Source organism: Eulemur rufifrons, chromosome 19 (genome assembly GCF_041146395.1).
Source record: "Eulemur rufifrons isolate Redbay chromosome 19, OSU_ERuf_1, whole genome shotgun sequence".
NCBI lineage: Eukaryota > Metazoa > Chordata > Mammalia > Primates > Lemuridae > Eulemur > Eulemur rufifrons.
In genome coordinates, this window is record NC_091001.1 from 88,242,074 (window position 1) to 88,258,286 (window position 16,213).

The 16,213-nt window shown below is 40.2% G+C and overlaps 1 protein-coding gene across 2 annotated transcripts in view; it reads right to left on the bottom strand.

Annotated features, from left to right (window-relative positions):
* The window catches only part of CRIM1 (cysteine rich transmembrane BMP regulator 1), a 188,765-nt gene that overhangs the window by 140,014 nt on the left and 32,538 nt on the right, over window positions 1-16,213 (bottom strand). For both annotated transcript variants that reach the window (XM_069495226.1, XM_069495227.1), the window contains exon 2: window positions 8,435-8,608. In XM_069495226.1, coding sequence (XP_069351327.1) covers window positions 8,435-8,608 — 174 coding nt within the window. The remainder of the gene's footprint in view (window positions 1-8,434; window positions 8,609-16,213) is intronic.

The window sequence follows — 16,213 nt, forward strand, 5'->3', positions numbered from 1 at the left end:
TCTCATACCAGCACGACAAATCCATTTTTCTGTGCAGGAAGGTAGATTCACATAAACTATGACTTTGCTGTTCAAAGTGTGGTGAAAAACTGGCAGTAGCAGCTTCTCCTGTGGCTTGTTGGAAATGCAGATTCCCTAGCCCTAGTCCAGTCCTAGTTAATCAAAATCTGTGTGTGACCATCAGGCCCTCTCAAGGTTGAGAGGGCTACGAGACACCCTCCAGGCATGACGCCCAGGCCTCCACGTGGACCTCTAGCCCCATGTGGGAATGGCACAGGAGGACAGAGCTGGGAACTGTCTTTCCCATACTTAAAGGATGGCAGCAGGTCTCTTGCTACAGCTGAAGTGTCTCCATCCAGCAGTTCCAGTGTCCAAAGTGCTAGGAGAAAATTCTGTTGCACTGCCTCCAAGGCAGAACCAATGCCAATTAGTATGTCCAGCTCCTTTGGATCACATTTTCCTGAGTGTTTTCCGTAAGCATTTTGCCCCATCCACACATTAAAACAAAAACAAAACAAAAAAAACCCATAAAGCACTCTTTAGGAAAGAAGTTCTATGAATAAAAGCGATACAATTTAGGTCATTTAGAAAATGGTCCTTCAGTTAAAGGCAAACCAAAGTCAAACTGGCAAATCTGAGATGTAGTGGCACATGGCATATGCTCAATACTTTCTTTTTGAATGAAGACATGAATGAATAAACAATTAAAGCAGCTCTCAAATGAAGAGAACAGCCTCAGAGCCACTTGCAAAGAATGCTGAGGAGATTCTTCTGGACTGAAAAAGTCTATGACTATAATCCTATTTCTTGACTACCCTTCTGCAATTATGTAATTATGTTGGTGCTCCTACTCTGATCTCACTCTAATCTCAGGTATGGGTCTGACCAGGTCTACTATACTCAAATCCTTTTAAAGGCTTTTTTGAACAAGGGGGTACAAATTAAGTCAATCAATTAACAATAAATTAAAATCATATATTCCCTTTCATACATTCCAGTATCATGCGTGCCAGCAATTGCGTTTTAAACTAACTTGCAGTTGGCTAGTAGTATTATTAGTCCTTAGACTTTCTTTTACTATGCAAACAAAGTATTCAATGCTTCCTGCACCAGCCACTGCCTGGGTCGTTTTATCTCACTCTTGGTGTGTTAACATTGCCAGTCACTTTTTCCCACCATTATACACATTACTGTCACATTAATCTTCCTAAAAATGCTCATGCTCCTCACATCAGTTATATACTCAAAAGTCATTAAAGACATCATACTCTTCCTGGGAGGATGACTCACAAACACTTATCTCCAGTTCAGATCTCTGAGTTCCAGACCCATAACTCTCATCTTCCCCTTGATTCTCCATAGAGACCTCAAACATAACAAAACAAACTATGTACCACATCTAACCTCCCACAAAGCTGCTCTCCGTGTAGTCCATGTTCTAGTAAGTGACACTATTATTAATATATATCCTGACCACCAGCCCCCAGCAATTATCTTGACAATCATTCCCCCGAATCTGGGAGTCTTCCCCTTCCTCATCTCCTGAAGTCAATCAGCCACTAAAGCCCACTGACCTGACCACCATAATTTTCTCCGATCTGTACCTCTTTGTCCATCCTCTCCTTTCTACCCTAGGCTGCTCGTACACTTTCCTTCTCTTCGGTCGAACCACCCAACAAATTTCTCAGAGCTGGGCTCAATTCCCAGTCCCTCCACAAAGCCTTCCTTGATTTATCCATGTTATGAATGCAGAGCGGTTCTTATGTGTCCACTCAATATAAGACAATGATACGGAGTAACACATGCCAATTTTTGATTGTCTCTCTCTTCTCTAAAATATCTCAGAGAAAAATAATTCAATACAGCCAAAAATTATAAACAATTTGACATTCTAAGTGCTTTTAGCTAAAACAAAGAGGGAATTTCTAAAGCCCCAAGGATCTTCCTCCTTTTGTAGAATGTTCATCCTGAAACTCCAAACGAATCCCACATAATCTACACAGTTCTAGTAACCCGTGTGACGTGTAATACAACAATGACTAGAAAGTGTTTAAGAGCACATTTTGTAGATCCCACACAGACATCTCTTCAGCTAGTTTCTGCCTGGTGAAAAATCAGTGTGAATTGGGTTATTTTAATTTTTCTGTATAATCTTCCAACTAGGTTATACCTCTTTGTGGAAAGATGTGACTTTTTTCAGTAATATATCTTTGTAGTTCTCGGTATACCTACCGTGGAGCTATGCATGTATGAATACTACTTAATGAGTTAGTAAATTACATCAAAATTACTTAAGTGACAAATAGCACTATGTGGATGTCAGAACTTTTGAGTCCTCCCTAAATCTGCTCCTCTCCCTTGTAAAGGGTACTACAATTTGCTTAAATCCCAAACCTAAGAGTATTCCTCAATTTCTCTTTCCCTCACCACCCAAATCAACATGGCCTGTTAACTCTATCTCCAAATGATATCTTGGAATCCACCTACTTCTCTCCATCTCCAGCTCTCAGGCACAGGTCACCAGTGTCTGTTACTTGAACTACTAAAAAAAAAAAAAAAAACCCTACCAACAGACTCTGTTCCCATTCTTGCATCTCCCTGCCCACAACTGATCTTTTCTCCACCATATATATCTTTTAAAAGACAAATCAAATTGCTCACAATCGCTTCACAGCTTTCCTATGTACTCATCACAACATCCACACACCTCGGCACAATCTACAAGGCCTCCAGTGATCTGTTCCTTACCCTTCCCTCCCTCCCTCTCTCCCTACATTCTGGTCACACTGTCCTTTCTTGCCTTTCCTTGCTGTTTTTTCCCCACACACTGAGCTTGGGCTTTCCTTAGAGCTTTTGCTGTTACCGTTCCCTCCATATGGAATTCTCTCTCCTCAGATCATCACAAGCCTGACTCCTTTGTGCATTCAGATTTCAGACCAAGTGCCCTTCCTTCTCAGATACTTCCCTGACATCCCTACCTGAAGCAATTTCCCCAGTGAGTGAGTCTCTAGCATAGCATCCTGATTATTATTTTTCAATGCTTTTATCACACTGTATGATATTTTCTTGTTCATTTATGTATTTACTGTCACCCTTCTCCCTCTGAACATGAGCTCCATGACAGCTGTATCCTCAGCAACCACAACAGTGCCTTGTACACATTTGGCACTTAATAAATACTTGCTGGATAAAATGAATAGATGAATGTTTTCCAGTGTGTTTTATATTCTTCACTGAATAGGGCATGGTTTCATATTTCTGATTACTTCTTGAATTTACGATGACCACTCTGAATTATAATAATTTCTTAAAAAGCCATGTACCCAAACTTGGAATCAAATGCAAACTTGAAAGTCCAACGTCATTCACTGTATCATGGAAATCCAGGAAATCTTTAACTGTCAACTTTATGATTACTAACCTAAGGGTGGCCCTTCTAGAACACCGCTGTGGCAGCTGTTGAGGCTGGTGCTGTTTTTGCTGGTTTGGTCCCCTCCTCTGACCCACAGTGCATCAATTTCTCTTTTGTGGTGCTTGGTACAGCATATACCAAATCACCGATGAACAGGCAGCACAGCACAGAATTATAAGCTTTGTTAAGACAACCACAGGCAAGGTGGGATGCCTTGCAGGTCAGTCCCTTTATCAGATTTCTTCTTCCTTGGAAAATGCTGGCTACTCTGACAAACCACGTTGCACAAAGCCGTGGCTGTTATCCAGTATCCTCTTTCCTCTAAACTTTTGACAAAGTGATTTTATGGTGGTTATTTTAGGAAAGAAAACAGTGGGTAAAATCCAGGATCAATTCCTTCCCTTTTATATAAGAAATACACAGCAACTTTTTTAATGTCCAGAAATTGCCAGTATTCTCCATAAACCTATAAATATTGAAATGCTCTGCAATGACTTCCACACATTTTTTTAAATGTTATGGCTATGGCTGGAATTCATTTTCAGCATCATCCCCCAAAACACAGAAATGGGGACACATGTTTTCTCATTATGCTCTGCCAAGAATACTATTCTTCTTGCCCTATCCCCAACACCAACACTGCACACATTAATACTACAAACTTGCCCAAAAGAACGGTCCCTAAAAGGAGGCTTTAACTAGAACTAACTATTCACCTTCCCAGAGGAGACCATCAGAAGCAAGTCTAAATTCACCAGTTCAGCCATCATCACTAGACTCTTATCCCTAACTTGGCTTTGCAAAATCACCCATGCCCCGTACAATCCTCCCTCCCAAACCCTTTTCTGGGCCTCCTACAGTTGCTGGTCTGTCATTAATAAAATCCCCTCTGCTCTCATTCTCCCCTCTGGGTGTTCCTATCACCTTCTTGCTGTCACTGAAACCTGGGTGGCCCCTGGCTACTCTTTTTCCCTTCAAGTCCTCTCAAACGGGGATGGCTTTATCACCCGCATTCCATAAATCCTAGGAGTGGGCCAGGTGTCCTCTTTGTTCTCATTGCCACTTTCAGATCATTCTTCTTTTTCCCTTTACAAAATAAAACCTTGTTCGCTGGAAACATACACAGTCACATTGTATCACCAGCCACATGCAGGTGTTGCATTGGCTACAGAACTTCTGGCTCATGTCTCTCCCCTACTACTGTGCCTTCTTGGCGTCTTCCTTTGCAGAGGTGACCCATCAGAGGTCTGGCCTCCCACTTCCAGCTATCTTGCTCTTCACTCCTCCTCAGTTAACCGTATCATCCAAGGTCATTCTTAGCCCTCATCACAACCAATAAAAATCTTATCATGAAGTATTCATTCCACAAATTCCTACTTACTTCCTTAGCTATCCCCCTCTACCCCAATAATTCTTCAATCCCACCAGGCCCTCCCCTCCACTGACCACATCACTCGCTGTTTCTGTCTCCTTCCTGACGTAGATCACTTGGTTGATCACTGTAAATACTCTTGCATAACCCTCAATCCCCGTGCCCCTCTCTTCCCTCCTACCAGACTTTTCAGGAAAACTCCCAACCCTGGCTACTTCTCTACCTATATCACACCTGCATCAGAACTAGAGGGAAAAAACGTAACTGTGCTGGCCGGCCTCTTTTCAAACATGTAACCATGAACCGCAGGTAAACTGTCAGCACTAAGAGGCAACCCTATTACATTTCCCCAGTTAATTCACTCATCCTTGCCTTCAAGATGTAGATTTACGTTTTCCTCTCCCTCTTCGATTTTCCACACCCCTTCTTCTATCTCCATCAGATGATAATTCTCTTGTTTTATACTTCTCTGAAAAACAGAAACAATCTCACTCCTTGCAGAGTTTGCTCCTGCAATTGCCTCTCTTGCAGTATTGTCTTCTCCCCCTTTGCTAGATCACTCTTGTCATCATTCAGACATGCTGTAACAGCTCCCATATTTTTTAAGCCCCTCTTGATGCTATATCCCCTTAAAACAACCACCCCAACTTTCAGTACCATTTTATCACAAGAAATCTCAAAAGAGTTCTCCCATTTCTATGACTTGCACTATCATTCTACTATTAGGTTAGAAATCCTAGAATCATCTTTGTGTGTTTTCAACCTTCCCTTATCTGCTAGCAGATACTATAGTTCCGGCCGTCAAAGCGGTGTGTATCCATCTCTCCTCCTTGCTGTTTGCCTGCTGCTACTCTACTCCAGTTTCATAGCACATCCAAGTAACTGAAACAGCTCCCCAATGAGCCTCCTGACTGCAGTATCTCTGCTGATCCATTCTCCATCCCACCAGGAGCCCAGTCTGCCTAACGCTGACTTCACCATCTTCTCTCTGCTTCTCTCTGCCCATAAACCTACAAGGACTTCTCACAGCCCATGTTACCAGGCTTAAGCTCCCTGCTCAATGTTTAAGATATTTCACAATTTGGTCCCCTCTGGCCTCCCCCATCTTTATTTCCTGTCACCCATCAACATAAAACTCTGCTCTTCTAGACCAGTTTCCCAAGTGCCTTACGTATAAGTCATGCAAATTCTCACCTCCACATTTTATTGTTTTGTCCACATTGTTCTCACTCCTGAAATCCATAATCATCCCAACTCTAAATTATTCAGACTCTACCCTCTGTGATACACAACTCCACACCATACTTTCTTGGCTTTGCACTCCTATAGCATTCCAAGTCTTCATCACTATTAATGACTTAATTATTTATAAGCACAATTTCATCACTAATTCTTTCATACATACCCAATTATAAGTGGGCTTTTTCCTTCAAAATTGTTTCTCAGAAACAGGAAATCCCTTAATACTGACTTCTTACAAGATCTCACATACTGCAGGGTGCTTTATTTTGAATAACAAAGCACTATTTGTAGAAAATACATTAACCTTAAATGACCTCCAACTATTTCCACATTTGAATTACATAGAGGCCATCTGATAGAATAAGTTTAAAAATAAAAGGTAAAGAAATTTAATCAGATACAGTAATTATTCCTGTGGGAATGATCTCAAAATTGGAAGTTCTGGATCTCACAAACAGCCTTTTTGGAATCACTTTAAAAAAATCAATAATCTCCACATTGCAAAGATCATAAATACACACCTACCTAATTAAAAACCCAATGGTGTTAATTTTACGTGGATACTGGGTTTGGGGACAAAACTTCCTGTGGGTACCATCATTCAAAATCTGCTGCCCCTCAAGCAAGGTAGACAGCAGTGAAGAGGGTGTGCTCAGGGGCAGGGTGTTAAATGTAGATGGCAGTGAAGAGGGTGTGCTCAGGGGAAGGGTGTTAAATGTAGATGGCAGTGAAGGTGTGCTCAGGGGCAGGGTGTTAAACGTAGATGGCAGTGAAGAGGGTGTGCTCAGGGGCAGGGTGTTAAACGTAGATGGCAGTGAAGAGGGTGTGCTCAGGGGCAGGGTGTTAAACGACCTGGAAGGGCCCTGGGTGGAGACAATAGCAGCTGGTGAGGCATTCGAAATGTCTGAATAAAACGCTGAATAGTAAGAATGGCAAAAGGTAATGATTCTAAATTGCTGTTTTATTTTATTAATATATAATGTGATTTTAAATATGTATGAGTAACTAAATTAGCAAATTAAGTATTTAAATAGACATGTGACCACATCATCTATATCCCTAAGTGTTTATTTATATAAATAATTGGCAAAATGCTCTTTGGTGGTGGGCAATGGGGTTGGGGAGCAAAGGACAACCAGACAATAGAATAAGTTAGGTAACTGACGGTATTGTCTGAAGTCACGATGTGACTGGAAGAATACTTGGCATGGGTATTCCTAGGCCTGTTACTCATCAATTGTGTGGAAGTGCAGTTTCCCAGTGTTCAAATTCAAGGGCAGGAGTAAATGTTATCTAAGATCATCTGCAGTTCTAAATTTTTATTTCTATTGTTTTCTACTTTATTCTCTTTTAATTTGACTCAGCAGCACTGGTATATACAAACAGAAATGTTATTCTACAGGCTATTGCAAATTTCTTCTTCATTACCATTTAATGTAACTTGGAAACACAATGCATTTCAGAAACTTTAATCCTGCTCTACTGCCCTTATAAGCTTGATTTCTAAACCTTGTGAATCTTTGGTATTCCAAACTATACTACCAAACTTTCCATCTTACAATGATATTATCTTAGAGATAAAAAGGCATATTTAAAACTATCTCATTTCCTTCCCCATTCTTTTTTTTCCCCCCCAAGAGGAAACTGGGGCTAAGAGAGTGCTCAGTGCTGGTAAGGGGCAGGGCTAAGACTCAAGCCAGGCCTTACCCCATGTTAATTTTGGTTGTGGGCCGTGGCACCAAGCTTTGGCTACTCCACTTGGGATTACTACAGTTATGAATCATATTTTCAAGTTCTCAACCTTTTTTCTAGGTTGTATGCATGAATGCACAAAAATTACGGGCTATAGTAGTATAATTTTCTTGTTACTTTTAATGTAACTCTTGACTTCTCTCCAGAGGTGAAGCGCCTAATGATCCGTCCACACGCCATGTGATTCTTGCCCGCCCCCCCTGGCAAAACCAGCCTAAACCTTCAGTCATCACTGCACAATTCTCCTGCCTCTTCTAAAGAGATACTCCTTCTTGCCAGATGAGCCGAATTTCTAATTAGCAGACTCTCCTCATGGAGCATCATCCTATGGTAAATCAAGCAGAATGGACCTGGGACAACAGGTTTTTTTCAGGCACACCACTCATGAAATCATCCGCGATGCAGAGGTGACCCGGGCAGGCCGGCACAAAGTACCCGACTCACACGACCACAGCACTGCCATCCCACGGCTTCCAGGAAACATGCACAACAATACATCAGCACCTGGTAAACTCTGTGCATTTTTAGGTGGGATTATAAAAGCTACCAATATCTGTAGGTTTGTCTTTCCCTTTTCAAGCTCAAATACTATTGTTGTTCACAGTTACACGATGCTAAGGCTTATGACTGGATAGTTAACAAAAATCAATGCTTACCTTCAATCCTCTTTAAAGCTGAAAGGCACATATCCTTCCTTGGAAACTCAAAGGGACTGCTGCAGGTTCGAATGGTGTCACATTCGCATTTCCCATTGATTATATTGCAGCCAGAAATAAGGTTTTCATTGCATGGTTCAAAACCAAGCAGCTGGTCGTCATCCCAGTTCTCATCTGTAAAACAATTGACAACGAGATAACGTTCACTTGCAGCTTCCTTCAAAGGCCTGTTTGAGAGCGAAAAGGCATGGGGATGTCAGGATTAACATCCCATTTTGATACCTCAATTTGCGAAAGGCAATTTGACTGAAATTTTACAAATGAACAAAACCCAGCCTCTTCCTAATAACTGAGAAGACAGAAATACAGCCATACATGTAGACATTAAATGGCTATATATACAAATGTTTGTGATCAAAACCACTACTTATGGTGCTATTACAACAACTGAGATGATGTGTTTAAAATTTTTAATATTAAACAAAGATCCCTGGATTTTAACTTCAGATTATGAGTGTACAAATGTTTTGCTTACATGGATTGCTTTTGTACTGATTGAGTCAAAGTGTGCCCATTACCCAGAGAGTGTACACTGTACCTGTTAGGTATGACTTCACCCATCCCCTCTGCCCACTCCCACTTGCTTGATTTCTGTTGAGTTTTACTTCCATGTGTGCACATGAGTGCTGATCGGTTAGTTCCAATTTAATAGTGAGTACATGTGGAGCTTGGTTTTTCCATTCTTTACATATTTCACTTAGGAGAATGGTCTCCAGTTCCATCCAGATTGTTGCAAAAGGTATTAATTTGTTTTTTTATGGTTGAGTAGTACTGCACGGTATACTATACGTATAACCACATTTTATGAATCCACTCATGACTTGATGGGCACTTGGGTTGATTCCACATCTTTGTGATTGTGAACTGTGCTACAATAAACATTCTAGTGCAGGGTTCTTTTTGATAAAATGACTTTTTTTCCTTTGGGTAAATACTTAGTAGTGGGACTGCTAGGTCAAATGGTAGATCTACTTTTAGTTCTTTGAGCAATGTCCATACTATTTTCCCTAGAGGCTGCACTAGTTTGCAGCCCCACCAACAGTGTCGTGTTCCTGTCTCTCCACATCCAAGCCAGCATCTATCGTGGATTTTTCTATGTTCGGTAAAATTACAGTCACATTTGTCAATCTATAAAATTAGTCCCCAGAAAGGTAATTTTTTACTCTATCAGCAGAGATGAACTTCAGGTTTAAAACAGCTCTTCAACTTAATACATCAAGGTAGCTAATTCACATCAAAAATCAGACACCACTAAAAGAGTCAAGAATGAGACACAATGGAGGGAGATCCTTTCCAATGCATTTCAGGACAGATTGCTAGTGTCTACCACTGCCTACCCAAAGCTAGAAATGACAACAAAACTAAGGCTACAGGCCAGTGAGAGGCTGAGGTAACTGAATTCCGAAGCCGAGATCAAATCAGGCCCTGGTCATGAAACAGAGAAGACTATACTAAATAAAGCAGATTTTAAGACCAGCTTTCATGGGACTCAGCTCCAAAAAACAAAACAAAACAACAACAACAAAAAAAACAATCAACAAATACACCAGAACCACTGGCAGGCTCAATTCTCAATAATATTCCTCATAGTTGAAAAACCTCTTCTAGGAATCCTTGGGACATTAGATGGCTTTTCCTCCCTCTTAACTTTATCTTTAACAGATACTTTATCTACCTGAACTGGGTACTGACTGTTAAATAGTAAACATGTTTCTGATAACCATATCTGAAGAGGATTTTTGAAAGTGCTTGAATTTAAGAAACCTTAAACCTGTTGCTCAAACTAAGGTAGGTATAAATGCCATCTTAAGAATGTGTTTTGGCCGGGCGCGGTGGCTCACGCCTGTAATCCTAGCACTCTGGGAGGCCGAGGTGGGCGGATCGTTTGAGCTCAGGAGTTCGAGACCAGCCTGAGCAAGAGCGAGACCCCACCTCTACTAAAAATAGAAAGAAATTATATGGACAGCTAAAAATATACATAGAAAAAATTAGCCAGGCATGGTGGCGCATGCCTGTAGTCCCAGCTACTCGGGAGGCTGAGACAGGAGGATCGCTTGAGCTCAGGAGTTTGAGGTTGCTGTGAGCTAGGCTGACGCCACGGCACTCACTCTAGCCTGGGCAACAGAGTGAGACTCTGTCTCAAAAAAAAAAAAAAAAGAATGTGTTTTCATAAAAGACAGTGTAAACACACGGCTCTGATTTTTAAAGGCCTTTTACTTTTGGTATCATCACTTAGTGCATAAATTAGCAAAAGTCTGATCTCCCTCACGGAAATAAATTAAGTTTTGTGTCAAGGAGTCTTTAGAAGAATATCAGTTACCAATATAAAGAGCTTCAGGGTGATTCTTTGAAAAAGGAGAACAGAAAACCTCCTCCTGTGTTTTCATTTCAGGAGATCAGGCTCACTTATTTGATCAAAGCCTCACCTCTTAAAAAAATGATTATCTTTTGAATTGGAAGCTTAAACAGAAATGCAGTTTGTGCCTTAAAATTTGTTTTCCTATTTAGTCTATATTTGGTCCTCAGAAATAGCATGTATGTAACATACATACACACAAAGGTACATTCGTATCATTTGAGGCAACAGTGAAATTGCTCAGGTAGTCTGAAAGGAAAACCAGGAAAGAATACCACATTGAAACAATTCAACACAGGGAAAATAGGTAATACTTATCTTCAGTTATAAAATGTAACAAAATGTGCACCTAAATGATTTCTTATCTCTATGTTTAATTGCTAACGTGCTAGTAGTACTACAGTTCAATGAATTTGCCATGAAGCAATTTTTGTGACTACATATGCAAATTTGTAACTCAAAGATTTTTCAATCTTAGGAATTTAAAAACACAAGAAATTCGAGTAACATTTGAACCACTGAAAAAGTACCCATATTTCTCTTCTCTTCTTCCTATTTTTGAGTGGAAATCCTTATTACTGCTTCTGTAAATAGGTACAGTTACTGTATAACCAAATTGAATTGATTCTACCACAGAATTTTTCCACAATAAACACCCCCAGCCTCCATTATAATTGGAACTCCCTTAAGACGTCACTCTCCTGAACTACCAAAATGTCCTCTAAGCTGCCTCCCTGCCATTATTGTCTTGTCCCCCTGCTTCATTCCCCACACTGTCACCAAATCATCTTCCTCAAAAACCAAACCTGCTCAGTGGCTGACTCTTGCCAATAAGAAGAAGTCCAAACTTATTGTCAAATAGAAGGTTCTTCATGACAGGGCTTGTACCTACTTCTGTAGACTCATCTTTCACCAGCCCCTCTCACATCCTAATGCTCTACGCACACCAAGGTTGTCACCGCAAACCTGTAACAATTGCTTCCATGCTTTGCTCATGGAGTATCATCTGCCTAGAACACCTCTTTCTCTTCTTCCTCTGTAACTCCTATTCACCCTTCAAGACCTAGTTCAAATGTTACCTCTTTGAGAAGTCTTCTCCAGTTGCCTCAGGAGAATGACCTATTCCAGCCTTCATGTTCCCACAAACATCACACAGACCTGTTGTTCCCCACTGTAGTGGTTTTATGTAAATCAGAGGCTTCCCTAATAGACAAAGGGTTCTCGCGGGCAGGAGCTGGGACTTATCCAACCTTGGAATTCTCTTAACCCCAACACTTTGTAATACAGTGTTCAATAACCATATGTATATTTCCCTTACAGAACATTATACTTTAAAATAATTTAACAGAAAATCAACAAGGATTGAAAGCAAAAATTTAATGAGGGTTGATTACAGAAATTGAATCTGAATATGTATATATATTTGATGTCACTGGTATGGTCAATGCAGTTATCTTCAGGTTTTTTTTTTAAACAAAAAGTGCCTTATTAAAAAATATATGTCTAGTGTGTGTATATATATAAAACATCAAGGAAAACTGTTTCAAGATAATACAAAGAACATGCTGAAACAATACAAATCTTATTTTAAAAACTATCATTAAAGTATTATATGACGCACACATTTCAAAGAAATGCTTGGACATACTGGTACATTTCTCACTAAGCATCATCTATCATTAGTCTCTTTGCCACTTCAGCCCTAAGACTTCAACCTCTTATCACCTGGCTGGTATCAACCTTCCCTCCAAGAAGCCCATCTCAGAGTCAATTTTGTTTTTACTGTCAGATGCTTTTCTCTGCCTCCTCACAGGAAGACTATTTCCTCCACAATGTGGAATCAGAGCTAAAAGGCTCTTGCTGATCTCCCTGGCTCCTGACTGCGCCTGAAGACACACAGGTAAGGCTGACCATTCCCTCAGGAAACGCCACAGCCACCATGTCCAGTCAGGAAGCATCTCTGACTCTAGAGCCAACAATGTCTTATGTGCTTTGCTTTTCTTTTTTCAGACTAAACCCTTTTGGTTCTCTGTCCCCTCCTAATCAATACTTTGTTTTTCTTCTTGGCAAATTAGTTTCCCTAGCAACCAGCATTTCATAGGATCAAGTACAACATGCTTCTGAGACAAATGCTTTTATGGTTTTCTATTACAGAACATTACAGTTTAAAATAACTTAACAGAAAATCAACAAGGACTGAAAGCAAAAATTTAATGAGGTCTGATTATAGAAATTGAATCTGAGCAACTCTGAGCCCAACAGTGCTGCTGACAGCACTTGGCAAATTATATTTTTAAATCTCTTTTTTCCCAAGTAAATCCATATACACAGCCCAAAGATCAAGATTCTGGTTCTCCGACATATTAATAGTTCCTGGCTTTCCCTTAGACTGGTCAGGGAAAAAAAAAAAAAAAAAAAAGAGTTAAAAACATGGGTACTGGCCTTTAACTATTTATGTCAAGTAGGGTTTTTATTCCTGGTACTCTAAATGTGACTTCCTAGCCTGAAAGGTCGGGGCAAATGAGGTACCTCTGCAAATGAACTTTTAAGTTCATAACTTCTGAAAGATATCAAATCAGGATATTAGATAAGTTATTTTCTCTAACTATAAAATGGGAGAAATCTAATGATTTCATGAATGAATTCAAACTCATACATGTTCAAATACGTCTAATATTAGATATTACAGTGAAGACTCAGGTGTATCTAACTGCTAACCCAACATCTACACTTGGATGTTTTCGAAGACTTCTCAAAATATAATGCTATATAATGCTCTTCCTCAAGACAACCACTGTATTTTTGTATGCAGCAGAATTGCTTTATGTGTATTTCCCATCTCATCCCACAGAATAAGCTGTGTAATCAAGGTATGAAATATAATAAAATTAATAATTTATACAGCTTCAATCAAGAGCATTCTTAAGGGAAACTGATTTTATTATTTTGTTTATTCAATTCTTTATTATTTACTTTACTGCAAGGGCATGGCAATGAATACCATGACTTACTAGCACAGTTTGGTGCCAAAGCCTCTATTCATACTAAGGTGTCAGTAGTTTTACATACCATTGTTTTTGCACCATTGGTGCAAAGTTGAAACAAGCAAAGAAAAAGCAAATAAAATTTTAATATTATTATGGAAATAGTTTTGTCCTCATATGCCACCTGAAAAGGGCCCAGGGGTCTGCAGCCCACACTTTTTTTGAGAACTGCTGTTCTAAAGGGCGTGTCCTGCTGGGACACCTGGGCCAAGGCTGCCCAGGATCCAGGTCCAAGAAATAACAAAGAACACAGGATGCCCCTTCTACCACCACTGAACCATAAAAAATGCACATTTCTATAATGTGATTTAGCTCATACGAAATTGGTAAATAGGAAAAGGGTGTCAGAATATTGCAGAAGTTCTGTTGATTCCTATGTGATTTTTCCCAACACAATAACATTATGAAAAAAAAATCAAGAGCAAGTTTTCTCAAAATTAAAGGAAAAGTCTTAGCAGTATATGAAGACCTAAAGAAAAGGCTGGTAATCTTATTCAAATTCCTTCCTTTAGTGCAAAAAATGACTGCTCTAGTGGCTGAAATTTCCATTACACTAAACTACCTGGGGAGGTTGCAAGTACAAATGAAAAAGCTAGAGACTCCCCCCCTCCCCACCCCCCTGTATTTAAAAAAACACAACATGATGAAGAAACTACTTCCGGATCTTATGTTTGACTCTGATGATGCTGGTCTCCATTAGAAGTGAATGTCTTCAGGGCCCCATGCCCTGAAGGGAAGCAGAGCAAGCTTCGGAGTAGTAAGGCTGCAAAGGATGGGCTGCTGCAGGTGCAAATGCCAGGGGTGGCTTACCTGGGCCAGTCTTTTTATTTGGGTTCTTGTTGTTTATATTTAACCTCATGAGCACAGTTCCATAGATTTTGAGTGACCTCCCCCAACCCTATTTTTCCCAACAGCTCTCTTACTTTTAGTGTAGTGAATGATTTTGCAGATTATGAGTTTTTCAAGAGCAAATGTGTTGCCAAAGCAGAAATCACCTGTACTTCCAACAGCCACATTCAGTCTTGCCCTGGACTTAGTCTTTCTGCTCCACAAAGTATCTTCCAATATTTTTGGTGATGTCTAAAATTCCTTTCTTCTACATTTGATACAAGAGATTTTCCATGCAAAGTATAGTTAGAAAGAAGTTTCCAACCTGAGGGTGGGAGAGGGGGTGCTGAGGAAAAGGATGTGACTGACGAAGAGGCTTCTTACGAGCTTTGTGGAGACACACACAACTCCAGATCTGTGAAGCAGCAGCTCCAGGGAACACACCCCTCTGTGCTCAGGAGCTACAGGAACCAGCTGTGGAAACACAAGCCTGAGTAGTCCTGGACCCAAACTCTTCAGCCTTCAACGTATCTTTCCATCTGCTCGCTGGTGTCTGAAATTCCACTAACACGGAATAAGACGTTTCAGGTATGTGCACACGTACTGGACAAAGTACTGTGTGTTAGTCGGAAACCTCTGCCTTCCTGAAAGTGGAAGGCATTTGTGTCCTCAGAGCCTTACCTTTCCTACCTTGTATCTGCTTAGGTTAATGGAGTTTACTCCAAACCAACAGATAGTTGTACCCTGTTATGTGGCAATCCATTTACCAGAAATATGCTATAGCAGATATTAAAAAGCAAGAAACGAATTCATGGTACACACTCAGAGGCTCACAGTAATGGAATTCTGCTGGCAGAGGAGAAGCTTCTGGGAATATATATCAAATTAATTCTCCAGCTGTTCACATATCCCTGTGGCTACAGGAAGATGCAAATAGCTAATACTGGCATCTCTTTTCATACCAGCCTAGAAACTCCAGTGTAATGTAAAATTGCTGCTCTTAACTCCCCCTGCTCCTGGCTGGCTGCTATCAGGTATTTGGTTCTGCTCGAGGAGGAATCTAATACAGTCAGCTTTCATTCTCTCTGCTTCGTGCTTAAGGCCAATGTTCCCAAAGCTGGTGCTCCCTTCTCCCTCTCCTCCTTGCACTGTAATCAGTGCAACGCAGAAAGGGCAAATTTATGGTTATCAGTAGAAATGATTCATGTTACAAAAATTTGTTTTACAGGCATTTCCACAAAGTGAAATCATGTTAGGCGTATATGTAACTATATACCAGAGTGGACAAAGCCTGAGTCTCTAAAACAATGGAAATACTAAAGTATGCACACAACTATTTGCTGAAGACTAACTCTCAAACTAATCCCAACTTCTAAATATATAACAAACAAGAATATTGATTTGTATTATGTCCAAGTGAAGAATTCATTGAAAAACTAGCAGTACTGAACCAATTTTCTAAATCAACTTACAGTAAAACATGTATTAATG